Source organism: Entelurus aequoreus, linkage group LG05 (genome assembly GCF_033978785.1).
Source record: "Entelurus aequoreus isolate RoL-2023_Sb linkage group LG05, RoL_Eaeq_v1.1, whole genome shotgun sequence".
In the NCBI taxonomy this organism is placed as follows: domain Eukaryota; kingdom Metazoa; phylum Chordata; class Actinopteri; order Syngnathiformes; family Syngnathidae; genus Entelurus; species Entelurus aequoreus.
This window is the reverse complement of record NC_084735.1, coordinates 9457610-9472780: the sequence shown is the minus strand read 5'-3', so window position 1 is coordinate 9472780 and position 15171 is coordinate 9457610. Positions and strand designations below refer to the sequence as shown.

The window sequence follows — 15171 nt, the reverse complement described above, 5'->3', positions numbered from 1 at the left end:
ACAGTGTTTCCCTGGCAAGAGCATCCTTAAGTAATGGCTTCCCAGCCAACTGTTTCCCTAGCAACAGCATCCCTGGTAACTATATCACTAGTAACAGCATCCCTGGTAACTTCTTCCCTAGCAACAGCATCCTTTGTAAAAGTATCACTAGTAACCGCATCCCTGGTAACTTCTTCCCTAGCAACAGCATCCCTGGTTACAGTGTTTCCCTGGCGACATCATCCTTAAGTAATGGCTTCCCAGCCAACTGTTTCCCTAGCAACAGCATCCCTGGTAACTATATCACTAGTAACAGCATCCCTGGTAACTTCTTCCCTAGCAACAGCATCCTTTGTAAAAGTATCACTAGTAACCGCATCCCTGGTAACTTCTTCCCTAGCAACAGCATCCCTGGTTACAGTGTTTCCCTGGCAACAGCATCCTTAAGTAATGGCTTCCCAACCAACTGTTTCCCTAGCAACAGCATCCCTGGTAACTATATCACTAGTAACAGCATCCCTGGTAACTTCTTCCCTAGCAACAGCATCCTTTGTAAAAGTATCACTAGTAACCGCATCCCTGGTAACTTCTTCCCTAGCAACAGCATCCCTGGTTACAGTGTTTCCCTGGCGACAGCATCCTTAAGTAATGGCTTCCCAGCCAACTGTTTCCCTAGCAACAGCATCCCTGGTAACTATATCACTAGTAACAGCATCCCTGGTAACTTCTTCCCTAGCAACAGCATCCTTTGTAAAAGTATCACTAGTAACCGCATCCCTGGTAACTTCTTCCCTAGCAACAGCATCCCTGGTTACAGTGTTTCCCTGGCGACATCATCCTTAAGTAATGGCTTCCCAGCCAACTGTTTCCCTAGCAACAGCATCCCTGGTAACTATATCACTAGTAACAGCATCCCTGGTAACTTCTTCCCTAGCAACAGCATCCTTTGTAAAAGTATCACTAGTAACCGCATCCCTGGTAACTTCTTCCCTAGCAACAGCATCCCTGGTTACAGTGTTTCCCTGGCAAGAGCATCCTTAAGTAATGGCTTCCCAGCCAACTGTTTCCCTAGCAACAGCATCCCTGGTAACAGTATCACTAGTAACAGCATCCCTGGAAACTTTTTCCCTAGCAACAGCATCCCTTGTAACGGTATCACTAGTAACAGCATCCCTGGTAACTTCTTCCCTAGCAACAGCATCCCTGGTAACTTCTTCCCTAGCAACAGCATCCCTGGTAACGGTATAACTATGTAACAGCATCCCTGGCAACTTCCTCCATAGCAACAGCATCCTTGTAACTGTATCAATAGTAACAGAATCCCTGGTAACTTCTTCCCTAGCAACAGCATCCCTGGTAACTATTTTACTAGTAACAGCATCCCTGGTAACTTCTTCCCTAGCAACAGCATCCCTGGTAACTTCTTCCCTAGCAACAGCATCCCTGGTAACGGTATAACTATGTAACAGCATCCCTGGTAACTTCCTCCCTAGCAACAGCATCCTTGTAACTGTATCAATAGTAACAGAATCCCTGGTAACTTCTTCCCTAGCAACAGCATCCCTGTTAACAGTATCACTAGTAACAGCATCCCTGGTAACTTCTTCCCTAGCAACAACATCCCTTGTAAAAGTATCACTAGTAACCGCATCCCTGGTAACTTCTTCCATAGCAACAGCATCCCTGGTAACGGTATAACTATGTAACAGCATCCATCCCTGGTAACTTCCTCCCTAGCAACAGCATCCTTGTAACTGTATCAATAGTAACAGAATCCCTGGTAACTTCTTCCCTAGCAACAGCATCCCTGTTAACAGTATCACTAGTAACAGCATCCCTGGTAACTTCTTCCCTAGCAACAACATCCCTTGTAAAAGTATCACTAGTAACCGCATCCCTGGTAACTTCTTCCCTAGCAACAGCATCCCTGGTTACAGTGTTTCCCTGGCAACAGCATCCTTAAGTAATGGCTTCCCAGCCAACTGTTTCCCTAGCAACAGCATCCCTGGTAACTATATCACTAGTAACAGCATCCCTGGTAACTTCTTCCCTAGCAGCAGCATCCTTTGTAAAAGCATCACTACGAACCGCATCCCTGGTAACTTATTCCCTAGCAACAGCATCCCTGGTTACAGTGTTTCCCTGGCAACAGCATCGTTAAGTAATGGCTTCCCAGCCAACTGTTTCCCTAGCAACAGCATCCCTGGTAAAGGTATCACTAGTAACAGTATTCCTGCTAACTGTTTCCCTAGCAACAGAATCTCCAGTACCCGTTTCCCAAGTAACAGATTCCTTAGTAAAAGTGTCTACACTTGACAGATTTCTTGGCAACCGTTTCCGTGGCAACTGCATTCCAAAGTATCAGTTTCCCAGCCTCCGAAACTGGTTTGAAAAGTACTCATCTTCCAGTTCTCTCAGTAAAAACATCTCCCGACTAACCAGTGGCCTTACTTGGCAACAGTTTCACCGCCTAACAGCATCTGTTTCCCTAGCAACAGAAACCATCTTACCTAGCAACAGTTTCCAGGGAAACAACAACACCAGCAATAAAGTCTTCCTTAATTCTCGTCTTCCCAGACTTATCTGAATCCAAACCGTTTCCCTGACAACCGTCACCTCTGGTCGTGGGAGAGGTCCATGGCGCGGATGCCGGCGTCGCATCCCGGGTAGATGTAAAGCTGCTTGAAGTCACACGCCTGCCACACCTCCACCACGCCGTTGTCGCCGCCCGTCACCAGGTTCTGTCCGTCGCTGCTCAGCAAGATGGCCTGGCGGGGCAAGGAGACGCGAGGGTCAAAAAGCACGGCGGCGTGGTCACGTCAGAGCGGCGGCGGCGGGGGCCTCTCACCCGCGTGGAGTCGTTGACCTCCATCTGGGCCAGCAGCTTCCCGTTGATGCTGAAGTTGCAGAAGCGTCCTCGCTCGTAGTAAATGATGCAGTGACCCTCGCTGGACACGGAGATCAGACGAGGCTGCTGGCACAGCTCGGAGCCCTCCAAGGCCCTCAGGAGGTCTCCTGTGATGGTGTGGACCAGGCAGGGACCCTCTGAGGAGCAAAGACATCTCCACTTCCAAAACAAAACCACAGAGGACAGGAAGTACGGCGCTCCACTCAACTGACCTTTGGCCCCGCTGATGACCAATCCCAGCTCAGCACAGACGGACACGCACACCACCTCATGGTCGTGTCCCGTCAGGACGGCCCGGGGGGCGGGATAGTCACCTACAGGAGACAAGAGGTCACTACACTGAAGTCACACCCAACTACTTCGCTGCCTAAACAGGCTGCCACAAGGGGGGAAAAGGAGAATAAATAATAGGAGGTAACGAATCAAAACAGGAATGAAAACAGGACGTAAAAGGAAAGTAAACAGCAGTTAAAACATGATGAAAATAGGAAGTAAATAGGAATGAAAAACAAGATGTTAAAAGAAATGAATACACACAATTAAACAAAATGTGAACAGGAAGTAGACAACAATGCAAACAGTAAGTAAACATGAATCAAAACCAGAATGAAAATAGGACGTATACAGGGATGAAAACAGAAAGTAAAGAGGAAAGAAAACAGAAATTCAAACAGGAAGTAGACAGGAATTAAAACAGGAAGTAAACAGGAAAAAAAAAAAAAAAAAGGACGTAAAAAAGGAATGAAAACAGGAAATAAACAGGAATGAAAACAGAAAGTAAACAGCAATGAAAACAGGAAGTAACCAGGAATCAAAAACAGGAAGGAAACAACAATCAAAACAGGATTAAAAAAAGAAAGCAAACATGAAACAAAACAGAAAGTAAACAAATCAAAAAATTAATTTAACAGCAATCAAAATAGGAGGTAAACAAGAAACAATACAGAAAGTAAACACATCAAAAGAGGAAGTAAACAACAATCAAAAGAGGAAGTAAACAGGAATGAAAACAGGAAGTAAACAGGAATTTTTTAAAAAGTATGTCAAAAAGGAATGAAAACAGAAAGTAAACAGCGATGGAAACAGGAATGAAAACAAGAAGTAACCAGGAATCAAAAACAGGACGTAAAAAACAATCAAAACGGGATTTAAAAAAGGAAGTAAACAAGAATCCAAACAGGAGGTAAAGATGAAACAAAACAGAAAGTAAACAAATCAAATAAGGAATTTAACAGCAATCAAAAGAGGTCAACAAGAAACAAAACAGAAAGTAAACAGGATCAAAACAGGAATTAAACCGCAATCAAAAAGAGAAAGTAAACAATCAAGAGGAAATAAACAACAATCAAAAGAGGAATTAAACAGCAATTAAAAGAAGAAGTACACAGGAATCAAAACAGGAAGTAAACAGCAATCAAAAGAGGAAGTAAACAGGAATCAAACCAGGAAGTAAACAGAATCAAAAGAGGAAGTAAAAATAATCAAAATAGGAAGTAAACAGGAATCAAAAGAGGAAGTAAACAGGAATCAAAAGAAAAAGTAAACAAAACAAAAGAGGAAGTAAACAGGAATCATAGGAGAAAGAATCAAAACAGGAAGTAAACAGGAAACAAAAGAGGAAGTAAACAGGAATGAAAAGAGGAAGTAAACAGGAAACAAAAGAGGAAGTAAACAGGAATCATAGGAGGAAGTAAACAGGAATCAAAAGAGGAAGTAAACAGGAAACAAAAGAGGAAGTAAACAGGAAACAAAATAGGAAGTAAAGGAAGTAAACAGAAATCGTAGGAGGAAGTAAACAGAAATCAAAACAGGAAGTAAACAGGAATCATAGGAGGAAGTAAACAGGAAACAAACGAGGAAGTAAACCGAAATCATAGGAGGAAGTAAACAGAAATCAAAAGAGGAAGTAAACAGGAATCAAAAGAGGAAGTAAACAGGAAACAAAAGGGGAAGTAAACAGGAATCAAACCAGGAAGTAAAGAGAATCAAAAGAGGAAGTAAACAGCAATCAAAAGAGGAAGTAAACATGAAATCAAAAGAGGAAGTAAACAGGAATCATAGGAGGAAGTAAACAGGACTGAGAAGAGGAAGCTGAGTGTGGAACTAACACTCACTGTTGTTGGGGTTGTCCCCAATGATGTGGTGGCGTCCACTCCAGTACCACAGAAGAAGAGTGGCGTCCCTGGAGCCCGACACGATGTAACAGTCCCCTCCGATGTAGGACTCGGACCTGGCCAGACACGTCACCACGTCCCAGTGGCCAAACACGATCTGGGTCAGCTTCCCTGCTCACAATCCACACGGTTAGGCGGCCGGCGAAAAGCGGCGGGGCCGGGTTCCGCGCGGCGGTCCTACCCGTCTCAGAGGAGTAGACGCGGAAGCTCTTGTCCCAGAAGCCGCACACCAGGATGTAGCGGTTGTCGGCCGTCACCACGAAGCAGTGCGTGTTGATCTGGATGCTCTGGTCCACCAGGTCGGTGATCTGACGCTTGTTGGTGCCCGAGTTGTTCGCTGGGGGCCAAACCACGCGGAGACGTTAGTCCCGTAAGACCCGCCCCCCTTTAAAGACAGGGTTCCTTCTGATTGGCTACAAACTGACCTATGAGAGGGTCCATCTCGATGGGCAGGTGGTGGGCTTGTTCCAGGGAGTATCCTGGGGCGCCACGCAGGCCTGGAAGCATTTCACACATCAGTTGCACACATTTTGGCCAATTGTATGAAAAGAGTCGTAATTTTACTCGACAAAAGTCACAATTTTATAAGAAAACTTTCAAATGTTGGCAATATTATGAGAATAATCGGAAATTATTATTGGCAAAATGATGACAAAAGTCATCATTTTATTAAAAAAATGTCACTATTTTACAAGAACAATAAAAAAATTGGCAATATTGCGATACAAGTCAGCATTTTATATGGCAAATGTCGCCATTTTGCATTAAAAATGTATAATTATAGTTTAAAAAAAGAACACACACACAAACACACGTACACACATTGTATTTGTTACCTTCTTGAGACCTAGGACCAGCCTTTCTAGATATATAAAGAAGTGTATTTACAACATTAATAATATATACATACTATGCAAATATAAAAAAAGCTTGCTGTGAAAAATGAGTTGAAATTTCACAAGAAAAACTTAGAATTTTGGCAGTATTATAATAAAAGTGGTAATTTTACTCAACGCAAGTCAAATTTTTAAAAGAAAAACTGAACATTTGTGCAATATTATGACAAAAGTTGGAATTTTGCTCTTTAACAGTCGCAATTTTACAAGAAAAAGCTTACATTTTTGCCAATTTTATGAAAAGAGTCATAATTTTGCTCGACAGGTCACAATTTTATAACAAAAATGTAAAATGTTGTCAACATTATAATAATCTGACATTTTTATTGTCACCATTTTACTCAAAAAATGTCACTATTTCACAAGAGCAACTAAACAATTGGCAATATTGCGATAAAAGTCAGCATTTTATATGACAAATGTCGCCATTTTGCATTAAAAATGTATAATTATATTTAAAAAAAAGAACACACACACACACACATACACACATTATTGTATTTGTTACCATCTTGAGCCCTGAGAAAAATGCCTACCTCTTTAGGACCAGCCTTTCTAGATATATAAAGAAGTGTATTTACAGCATTAATAATATATACATGCTATGCAAATATAAAAAAAGCTTGCTGTGAAAAATGAGTTGAAATTTCACAAGAAAAACTTAGAATTTTGTCAGTATTATAATAAAAGTGGTAATTTTACTCAACGCAAGTCAAAATTTTACAAGAAAAACTGAACATTTGTGCAATATTATGACAAAAGTTGGAATTTTGCTCTTTAACAGTCGCAATTTTACAAGAAAAAGCTTACATTTTTGCCAATTTTATGAAAAGAGTCATAATTTTGCTCGACAAGTCACAATTTTATAACAAAAATTGAAAATGTTGTCAACATTATAACAATCTGACATTTTTATTGTCATCATTTTACTCAAAAAATGTCACTATTTCACGAGAGCAACTAAACAATTGGCAATATTGTGATAAATGTCGCCATTTTGCATTAAAAATTTATAATTTTACATTAAAAAAGTGATAATTTTACCGAGAAAATATTGCAATATTACAGAAACAGAAAGAATATGAGAAATTGTTTCCAATTTTATAAGAAAAAAGTCGACACATTGTGAGAAAAAGACTGCTTTTAGTTAATTTTTTTGTTTGTAATTGGTTTTTATTACAGTATGTCTCTATATACATATTTATTATTATTTTTAATTAATTTTTAACCAAAGGGGGGGGCACATTTCAATTTCTTACACACACTTGTTATTTCATATGTTGACCAGAGGGGGAGCACTTTTAAAAGCGACACACAGTCCATTTGAAAAATCCCTCCTTTTTGGGACCACCCTCATTTTGCTAGATGTCACCAGCAGGGGTGCTAATGAGACATTGTCTATTAGATGCAATGTTATTGGGACCATGATTTACGTCATCACTTGTTCACACCTCCTCATATGGAAGATACTTTTCCTTCTTCATGTCTCAAGAAGGCTAGAAATACAAGAACACACACACACACACTGACCGACGGTGTTGTGCCAGCGGTTGACGGCGAAGAGGCGGCTGCAGGTGACGGTGACGGCGGCGGGGATGCTGAGGTGCGGCAGCGTGTTGGCGGCCACGTGCGTGACGGGCGAGTTGGAGGGGAACTTGAGCACCATGATGACGTCCTGTTGCATCTGATCCTTAAACATCAGAGGACTCTGGGGAAGGAAACACTGGTGAGACAGACAGAGAGACAGGAAGAGGAAGAGGAAGAGACAGAACCAGTGGGACAAGGAAACAAGGAAGGAAGGAAGGAAGGGAAAAGGTCCATTAGTGGGAGAAAAGGGTCACTGCAGGTTCACACACTGAGGGAGGCGGGGCCTCTGAGAAAGGAGGCGGACTCACTAAATGGTTTGGGTTCGGGCAGACAAAAAGGCTACAGTGGTCATAATTTTTGCACTTGAGAGACTTTACTATGACTTTAGCTCCAGAACCTTTTCCTGTTTGTTGAAAACAGGAATGGAGACAGGAAGTAACCAGGAATCAAAACAGGAAGTAAACAACAATGAAAACAGGAAGTAAACGGAAAGTAAACCAAAAGTAAACAAAAATGAAAACAGGACGTTAACAGGAATGAAAAATGGATGTAAACAGGAATGAAAATAGGAAGTAAACAGGAATGAAAACAGGAAGTAAACAGGAATGAAAACTGGAAGTAAACAACAATGAAAACAGGAAGTAAACCAAAAGTAAACAAGAAGTAAACACAAATGAAAACAGGACGTCAACAGGAATGAAAAGTGGATGTAAACAGGATTGAATGATACGAAGTAAACAGGAATGAAAACTGGAAGTAAACATGAATGAAAAAAAAAAGTAAACAGGAACGAAAACAGGAAGTAAACAAGACATAAACAGGAATGAAAACAGGCATTAACCAGGAATCAAAACAGGAAGTAAACAATGAAAACAGGAAGTAAACCAAAAGTAAACAAGAAGTAAACACAAATGAAAACAGGACGTTAACAGGAATGAAAAATGGATGTAAACAGTAATGAAAATACAAAGTAAACAGGTTTGAAAAAATGGAAGTAAACATGAATGACATTTTTTTTAAAACAGGAACGAAAACAGGAAGTAAACAGGACATAAACAGGGATGAAAACAGGAAGTAACTAGGAATCAAAACAGGAAGTAAACAATAATCAAAACAAGAAGTAAATAGGATTAAAAACAGGAAGTAAATGGAATGTGAACCGGAAGTAAGCAAGAAGTAAACAGAAACGAAAACAGGACGTGAACAAGAATGAAAAATGGATGTAAACAGGAATAAAAACAGGAAGTCAACAGGATGCAAACAGGAATGAAAACTGGAAGTAAACATGCATTAAAATATAATGTAAAGAGGAACGAAAACAGGAAGTAACTAGGAATCAAAACAGGAAGTAAATAGGATTAAAAACAAGAAGTAAATGGGAAGTAAACTGGAAGCAAGCAAGAAGTAAACAGGAATAAAAACATAATGCAAACAAGGAATGAAAACAAGAAGTAAACAGGAATGAAAACTGGAAGTAAACATGAATGAAAACATAATGCAAACAGGAATGAAAACAAGAAGTAAACAGGATGTAAACAGCACATAAACAGGAATGGAAACTGGAAGTAAATAGGATTCAAACAGGACAAACAGGAATGAAAACAAGAAGTAACTAGAAATCAAAACAGGAAGTAAACAATAATCAAAACAGGAAGTAACAGGATTAAAAACAGGAAGTACATGGAAAGTAAACCGGAAGTAAGCAGAAAGTAAACAGAAACGAAAATAGGACGTGAACAGGAATGAAAAATGGATGTAAACACAAATCAAAACAGTAAGTTAACAAGTATGAAAACAGGATGTAAACAAGAACCAAAACAGGAGGTAAATAATAATTAAGACAAGGAATAAACAATAAGTAAAACAGAAAGTAAACAGGAATGAAAAGAGGAAGCAAACAGCAGTGAAAAGACTCCAGACTTTTCCTGTTTGTTTGAGATTGTCATTACTGCCCCAAGTGGTGGAAAAGTGCACTACAACTGACTACAGACCACAGCTGACAAACAGATGTTTTTTTGCGGCCCCGGCCCTATGGTTAAGAAACACTGTTCTACATGAACATGCTGATACAAAGGCGTGTGATTGGCCGGCGTCTCACCAGGTGCATGGCGGAGGAGCGAGGTGGGTGTGGCTCGATGAGGAGCTGCGAGGGGATCTGCCCGCACGTCTGAATCTGCGCCTCCATCACCTGCCGCCGTAAAACACAGGCGTCAGCGTCGTTGTGGGACCCGTTGCCGTGGCGACCCACCTCTCTCTGCGGCGCCTCCAGGACGTCCAGGTTGACGGCGCCCTCGTAGGACAGGAAGTTGAAGACGTTGAGCGCCCGCACGGCCTCGGGCCCTCGCTGCTTGTAGCCGAAGATCAGGTCGATCCACTGGTGGAGCTGACACGACACAAACTCGCTCTCCAGCGCCTGGACGGGAGGGATGGGCGGGGTCAGCGTGAAGCCACGCCCCCACAACACAGTCGCCAACAGACGCCGCCTCACCATGCGGTTGATGCGCACAAAGTCCTCGGGTTTCTTGGCCCACACGGGGAGCTCCACGTCGCAGACAGGAAGCCCGTCGTCGCGCACGCCGAGCTCGTACTCGTTGCTGTTGACGAACATCTCGGGCAGGTAGTAGAACTCCGGGGTGAGCTCCTGCAAGACACGAGGCACCGTCTCACACACACCTGCTCCGCCAGAGCATAAGAAGACGTCACCTGGCTAACATGTTGAGCTGAGTGGTCAGACTAACAAAAGCTCCTGTTTGTTTTTACCGATGGTATTGGAGATTTTAGAAGATGTAAAGTCTGATGTTAGCTGGCAGTAGTTTTTTGTTGTTGTTGTTGCGCCCTAAAAAATGTTAATACTGTACGTGTCGTACATATTAAAAACCAGCTGTTTGATTGTAACGTGCATCTTAGTTGTAGTTCTACTTAATACATTTGGAGGTGTTGAAAACGCCATGTAAAAATGGCTAATGCTAATCAGTAGCATGTCAACAGCAAATCCAATGTATATTAGCATCAAGCTAGCAAATTTGGGGAAAAGTGGAGCCTTAGTTAATGTCAATGTCAGGTTCAAACACTGATGACATTTATTAAACAAGACAAGAGGCAAAGAATTAAACAGAGACAGAATTAAATTTGGCTCAATTTGAGGAGAGACGCTTGGACATCTGTACCCTTGTACAGTGTCATTACGCTCTGCCAAAAGATTGTACGCCTTCCCCTCTATTTGGACTTTCTCCGACCACATGACAACAGCTGCTTCTAAGGGACGAGGTCGTAAACGGTTCACAGAAAAGGTCGTAAAACAGTTCACAGAAAAGGTCGTAAAAAAGTTCAAAGAAGAGGTTCGTAAAAGAGTTCAAAGAGAGGTTCGTAAAACAGTTCAGAGGTCCGTAAAACAGTTGTAAAAGAGGTCGCCTGGAGGGGAGTCTGGCCCTGCTTCCTCTTCGCTTTTGTAGTTCTTGGGTCAGACCATATCTTTCTGCTTGATTACAATGCATGAAAGAAAACTTTCCCTGATTACGTGGCAACAGCTGTTTCCAAGGGAGGGGGGTCGTAAACAGCCATCGCCTTTGATTACAAAACAGTTCAAAGAAAAGGTCGGTTCAAAGAAAAGGTCGTAAAACAGTTCAAAGAAAAGGTCGTAAAACAGTTCAAAGAAGAGGTGCCTGGAGCTTGGGCAGGTCCTGCTTCCTCTTCGCTTTTGTAGTTCTTGGGTCAGACCACATCTTTCTGCTTGATTACAATACATGAAAGAAAACTTTCCCTGATTACATGGCAACAGCTGTTTCCAAGGGAGGGGGGTCGTAAACAGCCATCGCCTTTGATTACAAAACAGTTCAAAGAAAAGGTCGGTTCAAAGAAAAGGTCGTAAAACAGTTCAAAGAAAAGGTCGTAAAACAGTTCAAAGAAGAGGTGCCTGGAGCTTGGGCAGGTCCTGCTTCCTCTTCGCTTTTGTAGTTCTTGGGTCAGACCATATCTTTCTGCTTGATTACAATACATGAAAGAAAACAGAACACCTTCGTGTTGCTTCCCCCCCTACACAGTGGGGTTTTACAAGCATTCTTCTTGGTAGGATTAAAGACAGCTTTTGTAACACAAAGTTTTTGTGATAACTTAGAAACAATTATTCTAACAGTCAGAAATAATTGTATCTAAGTCATCACCAAACTTTGTGTTGCCACGAGTTCCCGGCGAGAAGACAAAAGCTGTCTTTGATCCTACCAAGAAGAAGGCTTGTAAAACTCCACTGTGTAGGATGGGAAGCAACATGAAGGTGTTCGGTTTCTTTCACGTATTGTAATCAAACAGAAAGATATGGTCTGACCCAAGAACTACAAAAGCGAAGAGGAAGCAGGACCTGCCCAAGCTCCAGGGACCTCTTCTTTGAACTGTTTTACGACTTTTTCTTTGAACCGACCTTTTCTTTGAACTGTTTTGTAATCAAAGGCGATGGCTGTTTACGACCCCCCTCCCTTGGAAACAGCTGTTGCCATGTAATCGGGGAAAGTCCAAATAAAAGAGGAGGCGTACAATCTTTCGTCAGAGCGTGGGACGACAGTGTACAAGGGTACAGCATCTACGCGTTTCTCCTCATTGAGACAAATTTAATTCTGTCGCTGTTTGATTCCTTGCTTCTTTGTCTGTTTAATAGATGTCATCAGTGTTAGAACCTGACAGTTAACTTACGTTGGAGCGTTTTTTTTTGAGTCGATTTCTTTGTTGGCATTGAAAATTGCAACATTACTTCGAGGCGGTTTTGTCTGAGTCCGCTCTCAGTGCTGCTGGAGTGACCGCCAAGTGCTAAAGTAAGACGAGCCAGCTGAAGAACCGTAACCGATGTTCCTCTCTACAATTCCAATGACATGCGTCATGGCCAATTATGCATATTAGACAATGACATCTTTTTGGATTGTTTTAGCATCTTTAACCTCTTAAGGCCCAAGCTGTTTGTTTACATGCTTTTTTAAATTTCTCTTTACTATTTGGGTTTAATGGACCCTAATTAGAATAAAAACTAAGAATCATCTTTTGATATGGTGTACTTAGTCCATAAGTACACAAATGTGTACTTCATGTTTAGTGACATGCTAATTCTTATTTTTACACTTTTTCCCCCCAATTTCCATTGTAAGTTATACTCTTCTGACACCACCAGATGGCAGTATAAGTGTCCACATACGTGGCCATAAGACCCCAATTCAGTAGTGTACACAATTTTGGAAATAAGAGCTAAAAGGTGCTGTGGCCACTAAGCCTTTAGAGGTTGACAAACTGTATAAAAATGGTCGCTGCATACCAAAACCCCCGCTAGAAAAAGTGACGTACAGTGAAACCTCGAAAATTGAATAAATGGAATGGAATGGAGAAACAATACCACTGTTTTTAGCGGTAAAATTCAAGCAACAGAGCTGCCAGTTTGTTTGTTTTTTACCGTAAAAGCTTGTTGTTTTAATGCTTTTTTTGTTTGTTTTTTAATGTTTTAGTGTCTTATTGTATATGGGAAAAAAACAGTACCAAAGTTGATTTATATACTGTATATATATACAGTATATACGTACATACAGTACCAAAGTTGAAAAAAAATGTATTTTAACCGTAAAATCTACTGTCAATTTTACAGTCTTAAAATTTGATTGATAATTTGTTTTGAAATCACAAGTCAAACAGAAATTTAAGTACAGTATTTACCTTTATTTTAACAAAAAATATTTTTGGAATACATGATAATATAATATTTTGATAATAGTGAATTTGAAAAGATATGCAATTGCATACAGTACATGATTTTTAATGTCGAAAAGGGAAATAAATATAATTAGTAAGAAAAGATGAAGCATTTTATTAACGCATATTATTTCCTGGCACATAAAATAACGTGGTGGGACAGATTTGAATAAAACTTTAAAAAAAATAAAAAATATAAACAAAAATCAAATTTTTTTTATTGATTAAAAACCGTTAAAATAAAAATCACAATTCATTCGAAAATTTTTTTACATCGACTAAATGTATTCATTTTGTGTCCTGAGCGCACACACATTCGTGAGTTGCTCTTTTCCGATGTAAGAGGATTTTACTTTTTGAAATGCTTATTAATGTAGCAATACGGTTGTTAAAGTTAAGGATTGTTGTGATTTCGGATCATTTGTGAGGGCAGCAAAATGCCTTCCGTGCGTGTGACTTTAATTAAGAGATAGTTAAATGGTAAATGGGTTATACTCGTGTGGCGCTTTTCTGCCTTCGAGGTACTCAAAGCGCTTTGACACTATTTCCACATTCACCCATTCACGACCCATCAGGAGCAAGGGTGAAGTGTCTTGCTTAAGGACACAACGGACGTGACGAGGTTGGTAGAAGGTGGGGATTGAACCAGGAACCCTCAGGCTGCTGGCACGGCCACTCTCCCAACTGTGCCACACCGTCCCCTAGTTATTAATTTATTGCCTCCTTGGTATGTTTGACATAAAGTATTCACTTCATAATTTGTTCAAAGTGGACAAACCTTCTGTAAAATATGGACTTTTGTCGAGGCTGGAACCAATTAATCATATTGACATTGTTTCTAATGCCTGGTTCACACCAACGGCGCTTGCCGCGCTTTAAAGCGGCGAGCAAAGCGCCGTCATTTTTGTCAATTTTTCCACGAATATCCCGATCTCCGAAGTAATGTTATGCTTTGATACGCTCTGATACAAATTAGTTGCCGCTTTGTTACCGTTCCTCACGATTTGATCCCGCTTTGATACGCTTTAAATCACGCTTTGGTATGTTTTATTACGCTTTATTGAACTTTATTATGCTTTGATGCGATCATGACGCTCTGACACGATTATCAAGCTCTGTTGTGCATTGTTACAACAAAAATAAGAAAAAAAATGAGAAAAACTCAGTATACTGTTTTCCACACATTTTTTATATTCATATATTTTTTTCAATTTCTCTTTTTTTTCCGTTATATTATGTTTTATATCTTCATTTCTTTTATTACTTTGTCATCTTAATAAATATCTATCTTTTATTTCTTATGCTAGTTGACAATAAAAAAAGCCTTTTCTTTAATTTTTTATATTAATTTATTTTTTCAATTTCTATTTTTTTTCCGTTATATTACGTTTTATATCTTCATTTCTTTGTCATCTTAATACATATCTATCTTTCATTTCTTATGCTAGTTGACAATAAAAAAAGCCTTTTCTTTTATTTTTTATATTCATTTATTTTTTCAATTTCTATTTTTTTTCCGTTATATTATGTTTTATATCTTCATTTCTTTTATTTCTTTGTCATCTTAATAAATATCCATCTTTCATTTCTTATGCTAGTTGACAATAAAAAAAAGCCTTTTCTTTTATTTTTTATATTCATTTATTTTTTCAATTTCTCTTTTTTTTCCCGTTATATTATGTTTTATATCTTCATTTATTTTATTTCTTTGTCATCTTAATAAATATCTATCTTTCATTTCTTATGCTAGTTGACAATAAAAAAAGCCTTTTCTTTAATTTGTTATATTAATTTATTTTTTCAATTTCTATTTTTTTCATGTTATATTATGTTTTATATCTTCATTTCTTTTATTTCTTTGTCATCTTAATAAATATCTATCTTTCATTTCTTATGCTAGTTGACA

The 15171-nt window shown here is 39.7% G+C and overlaps 1 protein-coding gene across 16 annotated transcripts in view; it reads right to left on the bottom strand.

Annotated features, from left to right (window-relative positions):
• LOC133650133 (neurobeachin-like) overlaps positions 1-15171 on the bottom strand; it is a 164775-nt gene that overhangs the window by 6297 nt on the left and 143307 nt on the right. For 10 of the 16 annotated variants that reach the window (XM_062047011.1, XM_062047007.1, XM_062047019.1 and 7 more), the window contains 9 exons: positions 10033-10185; positions 9643-9957; positions 7488-7680; positions 5487-5558; positions 5243-5398; positions 5002-5172; positions 3100-3201; positions 2828-3024; positions 2596-2747 (listed from right to left, as the gene is read on the bottom strand). In XM_062047011.1, the coding sequence (XP_061902995.1) occupies positions 2596-2747; positions 2828-3024; positions 3100-3201; positions 5002-5172; positions 5243-5398; positions 5487-5558; positions 7488-7680; positions 9643-9957; positions 10033-10185 (1511 nt within the window). Of the gene's footprint in view, positions 1-2595; positions 2748-2827; positions 3025-3099; positions 3202-4995; positions 5173-5242; positions 5399-5486; positions 5559-7487; positions 7681-9642; positions 9958-10032; positions 10186-15171 lie in introns of all 16 variants that reach the window. The other 6 variants (XM_062047021.1, XM_062047015.1, XM_062047020.1 and 3 more) reach the window with 4 other exon arrangements.